The 14,049-nt window shown below is 23.4% G+C and overlaps 1 protein-coding gene across 2 annotated transcripts; it reads right to left on the bottom strand.

Moving 5' to 3' along the window:
* Positions 1–4,948: 4,948 nt before the first annotated feature.
* LOC132927363 (serine/Arginine-related protein 53-like) lies at positions 4,949–12,747 on the bottom strand. 2 transcript variants are annotated; one of them, XM_060991874.1, is made up of 6 exons: positions 12,578–12,747; positions 9,890–9,986; positions 7,187–7,246; positions 5,919–6,232; positions 5,302–5,516; positions 4,949–5,240 (listed from the first exon to the last, which is right to left on the bottom strand). In XM_060991874.1, the coding sequence occupies exons 2-6, from the start codon at positions 9,964–9,966 to the stop codon at positions 5,139–5,141; spliced, it is 768 nt and encodes a 255-aa protein (XP_060847857.1). In that variant the 5' UTR covers positions 9,967–9,986; positions 12,578–12,747; the 3' UTR covers positions 4,949–5,138. The 2 variants fall into 2 exon arrangements, with proteins under 2 accessions (XP_060847857.1, XP_060847856.1); XM_060991873.1 differs by having other exon boundaries at positions 7,175–7,246; positions 12,578–12,746.
* Positions 12,748–14,049: the final 1,302 nt, after the last annotated feature.

The following is a 14,049-nucleotide window of genomic DNA, read 5'->3' as shown; positions in this document are numbered from 1 at the left end:
ATACTATAAATCATTATTTGTTACCTACATAATATATATATTATGAACATCTTTCATCTTTTAGATTCTAAACGAAGTGATGAATGTATTGATTTTACAATATGTTTTTTTTTTTGTCTGTCATCACGTTTTGGAGAAGTAATAGTGCTTTGCAGTGACTTCAGCACCTCTTTGAAAAGGAAATTGAATCTTGTTGGTACTTTGAGAGATCGAAAGAAAAAAATTTCCCGTAGTTTTCAAAAGCGTCAGGAAAAACCCTAAACAAATAACGGAAAAACGGAATTTTTCACGCATAAGCAGTTCTCGATAAAATCGATTTTTTTATTTTACTGTAACTCAAAATCGAATCATTCTAAATACTTGAAATTTTCACAAAATGTTTATATTAGCGTTATCTATTTATGATTAAATTTTCAAAATATCTTGATTTTTTAAAGCTATTTAAAAAGAATTGAAATTTTTGATTTTTCTAAGTTTTATTTTTTTAAATAACTGTAAAAAAAAATTGGCTATCCAAAAAATCTTTAAAATTTAATACAAGGTTTATTATAAGTTGTGCTCATCGTAGTAAAAAAAAATCAAAAATCGTTAATTACAATTTTTGTTGTTAAGTATTTAAAATCCAAATGTTTACGAAATATGTTAAAATCGCGAAAATTTGCAAAGAATTTTGACGTTGAAGATTCATAAAATGTTTGTGATTTATATCTAAGGTAAAAAATCCAATACAAGGTTCTTCATAAGTTTTCCCACAAATAACTGTAAAAAAAAATTCTATTGTCTATATAGAAATAATTTTATGAGCGTATAAAATTTAATTTTTTACGAAATCGCATAAAATTACGATTTATTACAATTTAAATATATGTAATGTAGGTAATAATATAATATATCCTACTACAGACAAGACAAATTATCTCCGTTCAGAATCGTTTTTCTTATACAATGATACCTGTCATTGCATTCAAATTTAACACATCCATTATAGTAACCTACTCCCCATCTCTACTATATATAGCAGAGCGATACCCACTTGCCCACCTTTTTTTTAATATTGTTATAATGTTATGAGATAAAATAAGTTTATTATTATAATAATAACTACGAGCTATTTAATAGTCATCATTTAACTAATAGGTACAAATTAAATAAATTTAAATTGAATTACAAATATTAATTTTTAAATACTTAATAATTATTGCCACGAGCCCACGAAAAAAAAAATAAATATATTTTATTAGAAATAAACAACCTATATAGCTAATGTACAATAACTAATAAGTTTAAGTGGTAAGTGAAATGATAAGGACGTTAGGTGTTGAATAAAAAACCACCCATTGACAGCACTTAGCATGATTAATTATATATTGGAAATATTTAAAATTAAATATTAACTGTTAAATCAAAATGAAATATTTATCAACCTTAATCATTGAAAATTGTTACTTGGGTAGGTGGCTTGCAAACGGCTGTTTTCAATTTTAAAAATAATTAAATCTTGCTTGAGAAATAATTTTTTGAACGAAGATAAATTAGAAACTTTTATGCTTCTGGCTACGAACAAAGATATTAGAGTAGTATAGATTCTGATCAAGTAATTGAACTATTAAAAAACAAGAATACATTGCTTTTTAGAGAACTTAGTTATTAAGGTGTATGTACTTAATAATGAGCAACTTGAATTAAAATATATTTATGTTTTAGAAATGTAATTATTATTAATTTAATTATATAATTAAGAAACTAAAAACTGATAATTATGGAGAAAATTGTCAATTATTTTTATATAGTAAATTAGTAAAGACAAGGCAATATATTATAAACAGTTAGAAAAATAATATGTATTTAATATTTCTATCATAGGATTAGAACATTAAATGAAAGTTTAAATTGAATGTCTATTACTTAGTTAAAAAATATTTAAGAATATTTTTTGTGTAGGTATATTTAAAAATGTAATAAGATCAAACTTCAAGTTCAAGTTTGAATAGGTTAACCTCATCTGACTAACCCAAAATTGTTAGCTATAATTATAAGTATTATATATTCTACAGGGTGAGACTAAACCTTAAAAAGGGGAGGGAGAAATTACATTTGCAGCACATTGGCCAGTTTGATCCATATTTCCCGAGCCGAGAAAATTCAGCAATCCGCTCCTGCGTATACGTAGTAATAATTGATATTAGATATTCTTGATCTATTCACATAAGGTACCCATACATAATAATAAAATTATTTTACAAAAAATCATTGCAGGAAATATTTCCAAATATTGTAATTACACTTAGATTATATTTAACTATCTTAGAGGCCAATTTTTCAGCCGAAAGAGCATTGTTAACAAGAATAAAATATAAACTTTTAAAAACTGTTTTGCTTCAATTTTGTTAACACAGAAAATATTAATTGTATTGACTATTGCTGATTTAATTAGTGTGTTAGTGAATTTGAAAAATATTTCCAAAATCATTTAGGTATGAAAACAAAATATACTGGTGTTAATTTTGTTTATTGGAAAATTGAAAGTAGTTGTTTATTTAATTACAGATGTAACTAATATATAAGTAATTTAATATAACTATATAAATAATGTTATAAAAATAATCACCGATTTCTAAATTAATTTAAATAGCAAACATGTCCTTATGCTGGTATAATATTACAGTCTTATATTTCTGAAAAATAAGTGATGAAACATATTATTCCAAAAAGTGCCATTTAACATTAGTTTAGAAGATATAATAACTGATAAGATATCACTTCAAATAAATATAAAGGTTAATTAAGAGGACATAGAACTCGCATATTATGTTGTCTCCGTCTCTTAACGCACGTGCGACATAGCAAATTTTTGTTCACAAGATTCAATATTGATGGTTTTGATATTAGAGTAAATCTATTATAAAATTCAATGGTAAGATTATTACCCAGGGCCCCACGTAGCCTTTTATAGATATTGTTATTTTTAAGTAAGTTATGATCATTTTAAAATGTACAGTTTCAAAAAGATCATAATTTACTTAAAAATAATAATATTAATAAAAGGCTATGGTGGATTGTGGGGCCCTGGAAAGTAATCTTACCTTTGAATTTTATAATAAATCAGTTCACTCTAATATCAAAACCAACAGAATAATATTGAAACTGGTGAACGAAAATTTGCTGTCTCACGTATATAAGACGGAGACAACACAGCGGGTACTATGTCCTCTTAAGCTTATAACAATAATCTTAGTATGCCATTTATTTTTCATATATTGTGATTTTCATTGTATTATAATTATTTTATTTTTTTTTGTTTTATAAGCAACATTGTTATTCAATTGTAAATTTGTAATCAATATGTAGCAAAACCAAACACAGTATAGTTAATACATACATTTATTCGTTAGTAAAACTCTCAACTAATGAGAAGAAACTAAGAATGAAGTAAATCATTTCACTTGCATAATACTATAAAATATTATTTATATTAAATTTAGGGTTACAAGTTTAAAATAATAACGGAATATTCATAAGCTATTATAAAATAATATACACATAATTGTATTGTGATTGCTGTTAGTTTAATGAATTGTATGTTAAACATTTGTTTAAGATAGAATCTTAATATTTTTGGTTGATTTATCTCTAATTAAAATAAACACATAAATATATAATGCATATTACTTCAAATTCAAAATAATAATAAACTTTAAACACCATTGATTAACTTATAAATACTGCACTATTTTACAATGAGACAATTATTCATATATGATACATACTATTGTATACGTTATATTATATACATTTCACTTTAACTTCTTTTTAATAGAAAAAAATACTGATATGTAAAGAATGAGAATATCTGCTTAGTATCTACCCAGCAATCTATTAATAATATTGTTACAAAACACATTTTTTCTTATAAATTAACAAAGTACCAACAAAAAATATTATCATAACGCATGATTCAATAATGTCTATTATTCAGCTAAATAAAATAATAAGTATGACCTGTATTCTAAAATATTAGTATTAAAAAAAAATAGTAATAGACAAGAAAAATTAAAATAGTACACAAATTATACTCTCATAAATATTTTCATATAGATTTTTTCAACTTCAGATTAGTTGATTGAAAATTGTTGAATATTTAACATAAATATATAAATATATTTACATACAATAATCAAAATATATAATAGTAATTTCAGAAAGTTTTCTTTTCATTGCCAAACCCAGCTAGTACATTTATTGACCTCGAGTATTTAATTAAGTATTTAAATTTAAGGTTTTTTAAATTATTTAAGTTAAATAAAAATGTATTATGGACTTAATCAGCAAAATTGACAATTTGACTAACATTTTCAGAAAAAAATCACTTCTAAAATCCATTACCAAATACAGTTGTAATCATTAATAAAAATAAAATTGATTTTCCTGTAAAAACAACCAAATGCTTATGTTTCAAAAAATAATAATAATAATAATAACCATAAAAAATAACGAAATATTTCTTTTTTTGTTTTATTAAAATTTTATATTATTGAATTATAATTATTAAAAACCACGTATACAAAAACATAAGATACACTGTATTTTATGTTAATATATTATATTTAAAAAACTAGACATATTAAAAAAGTTGCATTAAAACAGTTAACAGCTGTTTTTGTGATATTACAATGTTTAATTCAACATGTTAAATATAAACCATAACAGCCTTAACAGTTAAAATTATTTTATATAAAAAAAAATAATTTAATTACAACAAAATTATCACTTTATTCACTATAGTATTTATAAAAACTGATCTTCTTTTGACTCATAAGAAGTTGACTTCTAATTCCATGTTTACAGGTGAGTAAATTTATTCATAAACACAAATATTCATTTTTATGCTTAATTTCACTGATGGAACTATGTTATAATGAGTTAATAAAATATAAACAATATCAAAAAAGTTAATTGAATGTTGATTTAATTTTTCTTAAACATCCTTGCAAAAATATAATTTCTCAATACAATGTCTTTGGATCTTTTTAAAAAAAAAAAACAAATAAAATTAATAAAATAGTTTAAAGGTAGTACTTGCAAATCAAATTCTAGTGGTATTTAAAAGATTAATATTGAACAAATAACTTCCAGTTACATTAATCTTTAAATTGTCCACCGTTGCGCTCAGACTGATTGTAAGATTCAAATAATTTCTTTGCCCAGCTTAAGCACCGCTCTTGCTTTGTAAGTAATTTATACTAAATAAAAATAAAAACCCATTAAAATATTACAATAAATACACAATTAAATATTTTATACCCTTGCATTCAATAATCTTTCTGGATTGCATATAATAAAAGTTGATTCTTCTGTAGGCAAAGTACTAGTAACTTCTTCATTCATTTTTAGAACATCAAATTTGATTTTGTCTGTAGTTTCCTCTTCTTTTTGTTCAGATGATGGATTGAAAACTTTAAAAACAAATCCTTCTTGATTGATCTGTTCAATTGAATTTTCTCTTTTCACAACATCCACTAAAATACAAAAAAAAACACATAAACTACAGTACAAAACAATAGCTAATATTAAACTATTTATGTAATGTTCATATTTTAAATTTGTTGAGAAGTAAATGTAGTCTATTAAGAATTATTTGATTTCATTCATATAATTTCACATGATTTCATTAATAAGAAAACATGTTTAAAATTATTAAATGTTTTTCACGAGAGTAAGAAATAATTTCCAAAAAATTGTACTATATCGAATATATGTCAAAAAATGCAGTATTAAGTTATACAAAAGATAAAAGTAGCTTTTTAAATGTTAGTGTGTCTTCAGATCTGTAAAATTAATTTATCACTATCTTAGAAATTAAGAATAGTTCTATAAAATTATCAATGAGTTATATTTATTCAACATACTAATATACTTACAAACATTTTTTTGAAGCCAATTTGCATCATGATCATTTTTGTTAATAGTTTCAGATTTCCCAACTAACAAATCATCTTGTAGCTTTTTATTTTTTTCATTGTCATTGAATGTTTTAGAACTTTTAGATTGATGATTTTTAAATGAAGAATTGGAATTATTTGATTCATAACTAGTAGATGAACTTTTTCTACGATGTTTTCTTTTTGAACGACTTTCATCTCTCCGGTAGGAACGGCTTGAACGTTTATGTCTTGACGATGAATGATCTGTTGAACTATTGGATCTGTGTCTACGCTTCGATTTTTTATGGTATCTGATTTTTGATTAAAATATTAAAATAATAATTAGTCTTATTTTTAGTTTCATGAATATGATGTAAATTCAATAAATTAAGTATCAAAGTTACTAAGATTTAAAACGTTTTATGTATAAAGCTTAAGCTTCTATGCTATATTATTTACTGTTATTATTATTCAATATTATTGACATAAACATAAAATATCTTATTAAATGTTTATTAAGACTATACATTATACCAGTGGTTTCCAATCTTTTTAGTTGTGCGGACAACCAATTTTGTAAAAAATTCTTTGAGGCCCACTGATGGCTAATAGAAAACCTATACACCTATTATATGTATATAATATATATAATATTATTAGGTATATAAATACATTATTAAGAGGACTTCATACCCTCATGTGTGAAGGAGGGGCTTAAAAACTTTTATATGCATTGTTATAATTTTGTATACATAACATTTAAAAAAATGTTTCAATTAATTTTAAGCTATTCCCTATTTATACAAATACACCATAAAACTGTTCATATCATTCTATGGTAAGTGATACTGATAAAAATGTTATAGATAACAATAATGAAATATAAATATTAAATATATACTATTACAGTAATATAATAAATGTATGTTTTTTGCAAAAATTAATTCAACCTATAATAATAATACTAATAAAATAAAATACTTTAATATCAATATTAAAAATCAGTGACCTACAAAATGACGAGGTATAATGTAGAATTCACCTACTGTGGAAAACAGTGGCTACTTACTTGACAGCTTTTTCTACTTATATTAGTTATATATTTATCAAAATAATATGTATATATAAATCAAAATTATTCATAAGTATAATTTTTAACACTGAGAGTATAGATTTTTATTCTTATTTTACACTAAAAAGTAATGAATTAGTATTTTAATTATATATATATATATATTTAACATAAAAAATACCTTGATCCAGACCTGCTTGAATGTTTTTTTCTTGAATATTTTGAACTATCTGTAGATGAAGAACTTGAAGACCTATAAATTAAATATTGGTTAGTAATAAAATTAACAAAATAATAGATTTAATTAATTATATAATATAGAATAAATTACATAAAATTTAACACAATATTTTTCAATACATAACAACTTATATTTTTATATTTTTATTTCAGAGAATATAATTTCCATAGGTAACTAGTATATGTATAAATAATTATAGTTATGAATATTAAAATATTTATTTTTTATGAATACACTATTATTGTATTAAATTTTGAAAAAGTTTTTAAAGCATAATAATGTAACATATTTGATCAAAATCACTGGAAAAATAACTATTTATAGTTTTATAAACAAGACAATAAAATTAGTAATAAATTATTTTATAATAAAATCTATTTATCTTTATATCTATATTTAATGACAGGTTAAGATAAATATGTACAGTGAGCAGTGTCAAATCTAAAACTTTGGTACAAAAGAAAATTTCGAGGCCTTTTAAAAAAATGTCATTAAGGTAAACAGATTTTTAACCATTTAAATTGTCTATAGTATATTATCATACTTCTATTAGTCATCTGCACACTGTACTATACCATTATGTTTATATTGCTTATAATACTTTGATAACAATAATTTAAAGGGCTCCTACTACATTAAAACTAAAGGATCACAGTATAATGCACTGTTAGCTATATCCGGTACTGTTAGTAAGTATTATATTATACAATGCAATATAACTGGTTTTTAAGTAAATTATCATTGGTAGTATTATTATAGGTTCATTATGAGAAACTTATTGATAATAAAATTAAAAAATGCATTTAAAATCTTAAACTAATTCATAATAAATACAATAATAAGATACAGTGGTGTATTTAGGATTTTATCAAGGGGGAATATACGTTGGCAAACATAAATTTCCTAGACAGGTTACACTTATCACCACTGTTTCTAAAAAATGTTAAACATTTATATACTTTTTATCAATAAATACCTATACATAAATATATAAATCTGTTCTTATGTTTTGAAGATTTATTGTTCATAGGTTTATTCAATTAATTTTTTATAAAATGGATATATTATAAAATACCTATTGATAAATTTACAAATTTATATGTAGGACAAAATTAGTAAAAAATAGTTTACCAGCCAATGCTCTGAATTTAAGGGTCTCAGTGCCTTCTCAATGCAGCTACTAATGAAGAGCCCTTTTTTTGGTACTTAGTCCGGAGCCTAGGCTCCGGGAAGGTAAAGGCTGCTAGGCAGCTACCTTTAAAAAAAAAAAGGAGTTTGCCTATGTGGAAATTTGGTACTGGCACTAGCCCGAGTGTTCAACTATAATGAGTAGTGAATTATAATGCTGGATTAAAAATAAAATATTTCAATATTTTACTGTTTAAGTTTGATTATTATTTATACTTCATATAATTATTGGAATATATTGTTTAGAATGCCTATTTATATATACATGCTTTCGCCTTGCAATATTTTTTGAAACAGCAACCAAACGGTAAACGCTTATTATTAAAATCATGATAATAGCCGGATCGTTATTGAGAATAATGACGATTGACAGCATTTTACGATTTACAATACCAATTGTTTTCAATCATTTACATATTTAGCAGTAAGTCGTGTATGGACTACGGGCATCAACCAAAATATTTCCAAATTCTTAATATATTCAATATTATAATAAAGTGTAGTTTTCAATAATTTTATTCTGTATTTATAAAACACACGTATGAAATTATTAAACCTACCAGTAAAAAAAATACCAACAGTAGGATCTACCCCTCATACCCCTCTCCCTTTCCGCAAATACACCACTGATAAGATAAAATGTGTTAATGGAAAAAAATTAATACTTTAAAAAATTGAGGTAAAAAGGATATTTGGTTAGATTATGTGTGGTTATACAAATTTATTGTATTGTTACTTACAATAATAATACATATACGCATTTAAATATTAATACAAATTTTATTGTGAAAAAGTATACGGGACACTAGTAAATTACACAAATATTTCATTGTTTTCCACTTATTAAAACTTATCAAGCTTGACACTGGTGAGCATATTGATAAATATTAAAATATAAATTTATATATAAATATGTATAATATAATAAGTTCCTACTTAATACCTTCATGAAGAATATTTAATGAATACTGATATTAATTTAATTTAATAGCATTGCCTAATGGTATGGAATCTCAATTTTTTTAATTTTGTATTCAAAAAATAATATGATATTTATATTTTATAAAAGGAAATATTATAATAAATACTAAATTTTAAATTATGATAATATTTATTGCATATCACAATGCTGTGAACATATAATAATTGATATGTAATAAGCAAAAAATAAATAACTCTTTAAAAATATATTATTTTAATGTTAGTGTCTGTATACATTTGTCTTTTGATAATATCTAAAAATTTTAATAAATTAATCAAATACATTATTTATCAAATAATTAAATCATTAAAACCCATAAGATACCTTTTAAAATTTTTTTTAAAGTTATTGTACAGATAAAAAAAATTATAATTACCATTAATGAAGAAATATAATATATAAATTTAAATAGAAATTATTAATCAGTCAATACTACAAGAAAAATTAAGTTGTGAAGTTTTAAATTAAAAAGTGGTGACGCTCACCTGTGCCTTTGGTTATAATAACGACTATAACTTCTAGTTCTGTCACGCGAGTTTGAATCACTCGAATACTTACTCATAATTATTCCAGTTCTTATTCCTGCAAATCAAAATTGAAACTTAATTATTTTTATTTTTATTCTATTATACACCAATAGGCAATAACTATTTTGCTTGAACTAAAGAAGTAAATTTATTTTTAAGAGGAACAGAATTAGTGAAGTCTTTATAGTTTTTAATAATAAATATTATAGAAGATTTGCTACATATATTTACCAATAATACTTATTGAAAGAAAGAGTAAAATTAAATTTTACAGCAAAATCACTGATATTAAGAACTTCTCGACATGTTAAGACTGAGAAGTGAATCCTAAGATTTAGATAATAATATAAATGTATAAATTTTAATATTTAAATTTAAACATATATTGCCATATATTACTAAATATAAATCAATTACACTAAGTATTCAAATTTCAAATCCATAAGTTATAATGATATCACCATTTGTTACCCGTTTGATATGTAGGATGAAATCAAACATGTAAAACATCATGAATATTGAAATAATGAAGTTTAGATATAAGTATAGTATGATTTACCTAATTAAAAGCTTTACAAAAATCTGTGTAAATAACAAAGGAATTCTATTAATATTATGCAGAATTATCTATTATAATTTTTTGAAAAATGTATTGATTTTTTTTAGTAGCTGATGTTATACTGTTAATAAAACTGTACAAGAAAACACATACTAATGGTGAAAACATCTGTTTAATCTTTTTTTATATAATTGATTCAAACATTTTTGATACTATTTATTAAAATACAATTTGGATGATAATTTATTATACTAGTTACATCACCAGCATTCAATATAGGCTTAACAAAACTAGACTTCAAGAAATAGAAAAGAATCAGAGATAAAGCTAGATTAAATAGATATAACAAGTTAACTGCTAATACAAATTTACAATTTCTAAAGAAAATATTTAGAATCATATCTAGGCTTAGGCTGGTTTCATAAGTAATACTATTTAATTAATTTAGAACATCAGTAATATTTAAGGACATAGAAAATAAGTTAACTAAGATAATGAGGTACAGTGAGTTCCACTTAATGTGATCACTGGTTTAAAGAATCAACCGTTAATTGGAATCAAAATTGTATAACCCAAACCAGATCTTATGTAACTAATGTTTAAGTAATATTTTATTAGAATCACCAAGTACCGGATAATTGAATCATTTTTAAGAACATTCTTATCGTTTTAATGGTATTTCAAACTTTCACTAAAAAGAAACAAGAATTTTTTTGAAAAAGTTAAAAGGAGCTATTAAAAAATATGTCGAAAATTATACTTTTCAGTTGTTCCAAAAGTTATAGGTACAATATACACACATTATTATTTATTTAATTTTAAATAATTAAAAATCATGTATATATTATATTAACTGAGTATGGATTTTAATTTCAGGCTAATATGAAAATGAAATTAAAAGATTCTCAAGTACAAACAAAAATAGGTAGTTTCGTTAAGTAATGTGAAAATAGGTAGCGTGTGTTGTGTAAAATACATTACAAATGATTACTGGGTATTTAAATTCTTTTTTTATACATATAATTCGAATATAGCCATCCCAAGTACCAACAATATCTACTAAAATATCAAAGAATTAATTATGCGAGTGCATTATACAAATATAAAAATTAAATAAAACTACCGTTTGTGATTATAGGAAAGTGTGCAAATTTTGGTAGTCTTAGATAACAGGATTGTGGTGTTTCACAAAACAACCGCGGTAGTCTTATATAACGGAGGTAGTCTTAGGAAGTAGTCGCAAAAATAGCCGTAGTCTCGTATAACAGGAAAGTACCTTTATTTTATTTTAAATTTATTTAATTTTAAACATACTTATAAATATAAACTCATCATTAACAAAAGTTGTTTTATGGAATCAACTGGTTAATAGAATTAATATAATCTGAACCAATGTGATCACTGATCACATTAAGCGGAACTCACTGAATATTAAATCTGGAAAAATTGTAGCTGATTATATGAAACTGAGGTCGTTACAGATTTTATGTTAATACTTTAAATTAATAGAAGTTATTAACCTAACCTTTAGCTTATTTCTAGCAAATTTTATATCATTAATATATTTTATTATTTTATTAAGTTTATTAGTAGTAATAGAATCTTATTCAATTGATTAAAAAACATTTTTATAAGAATCATCATTGGTTAGAAATAGTAATAATTAAAGTAGTCAAATATAGATTAATAACAAAAAATTAAATATGTACACAAGCACACAACAAGCTATAATATAATTGATTTCACATTGTTGTTTTCAACAATGTAAAATAGATTTTGCATAACATAAATTTACTATGTTGTACATTTTTAAGACAAAGACAACACATAACAGCATTATGTCCTCATACCTATCACTGAAAAATCAAACTTTTTAAGTTCAAGGTCAGTTAAATTTAATTAAGAAACACATAGTTATATTTTATTTTACCAAGAATACAGTTGTATCATTTGACTACTCTTAGACTATACATATAATATGTAAATTCTTTAATACTTTAGCAGACACTTAATTTTCAATTTATGTACAACAAAAATATTATTTGTGTGTAAAAAATGAAAAGTTAAAAATTATTTTAGTGTCTTACCCACATCCAATGGCGAGAAATATGTACGTTCTTGATTCAACTAGTTCAGTCACGTATAACAAGAAACAGAATTTGAGGTACAAATCCCAATTATGTACGTACCACCAAAGTAGTAAATACAAATGAACAATTCAAAATTTCAAAACATTGTGAATTTGTGATTAGTGAAGTATGTAACATTTTTCACTATAATCAAAACAATAATATTGATAACAGCTCTGTGGAGGTCGAATATAATATTATATGACTATGGTTATAATGGTGGAGGTCTATACCTAATAATAATGTGTAGGTATAGTGAGTACTGTACATATAAGTATATAACTAATTGTTATAGAGCGCACAGAAGTACAAAAACGTAGATAGATTTTTAACTGCCTAATTTAAATTTATGAATTTTTGTGATTAGGCTACTATAATAGACTACAATTTTAAAAACATTTTGTTTATTGGCATACGAAATCGTTATGTGTAATATGTCAAACAACTATTTATATAAACAAACAACTCTACCTAAAGATTTATATATTTTTTTTTTAAATTTAATATTATTTATTGTTTCTATTGGTGTTTACAGCTGACAAATGATTATTCGTTTATATGAAACAATCTAGTAAAAAAAAATACTTAGGGTTTTAACTCCAGTAAATTTTCTGGAGGACTGGTGAAGTGGTGAACAACATAAGAGATATTTGATCGGCTTCCTCGATCTCTACCTTCCATGAATACTTTATGAAATTAGGTATCTAAGTATCTAAATAATTTAGTACCTATACTTACCTACATCAATACATAATATAAATAAATATAATTATATAATTTATATCTAACAATAAATATAATATTCATATTAACTATTAATCAATAATAATAATAATAATATATTATAGTATTATAGTATACAAATATACAATCATATTATAATATTATGTTCATGTACAAATATCACAAATTTGAGGTAAGGCCAGCCCAAGTAATTACAAATTTTGTTTGCCAACTAATTTTTTTATATTGTTAACAGTTTGACACCTTATAATATAAGGTATATAGGTAGATACTAACCACTAGGTATTAATGAGTACGAAAAAAAAAAAATTTCTTTCTACCTCACACCTCTTATTCTATATCCATAGACAATGAAATTTCTTATGCTCTTGATTGAATATTGCATTAATAATAATAATATAAAATATTATATCTATGTGACTATATATTAAATAAATTCAAATAACCGTCAATAATTCACCGATTCACATAATTTCGCTATCGCCTGTTAGTGATTTACATTCATATGGAGATTTATAACGTAAGTTGGATACTGAATTTTTATTTTATTTTCAAGGTATGTTAGCAAAAAACAATAATTTATATAATTCAACTGTGTTGTCAATTTTTGTACATTTATATAGAAAATATATTATAATAATTTTGTTACTCTGTATAACTATTATTACCAGATCGTATAAATTTCT

The sequence above is a fragment of the Rhopalosiphum padi genome, chromosome 3 (assembly GCF_020882245.1).
Source record: "Rhopalosiphum padi isolate XX-2018 chromosome 3, ASM2088224v1, whole genome shotgun sequence".
Lineage (NCBI taxonomy): Eukaryota > Metazoa > Arthropoda > Insecta > Hemiptera > Aphididae > Rhopalosiphum > Rhopalosiphum padi.
The sequence above is the reverse complement of the archived record's forward strand: the minus strand, read 5'-3'. Positions and strand labels throughout refer to the sequence as shown.

Excerpts from the sequence above, each read along its gene's own strand:
- LOC132927363 (XM_060991873.1), bottom strand. The coding sequence starts at position 9,966 with ATGAGTAAGTATTCGAGTGATTCAAACTCGCGTGACAGAACTAGAAGT. Across the intron at positions 7,247-9,889 it reads TATTATAACCAAAGGCACAG|GTCTTCAAGTTCTTCATCTA; the intron begins GTGAGCGTCACC and ends TTTAATTTATAG. Across the intron at positions 5,517-5,918 it reads TTGGCTTCAAAAAAATGTTT|TGGATGTTGTGAAAAGAGAA; the intron begins GTAAGTATATTA and ends TTTGTATTTTAG.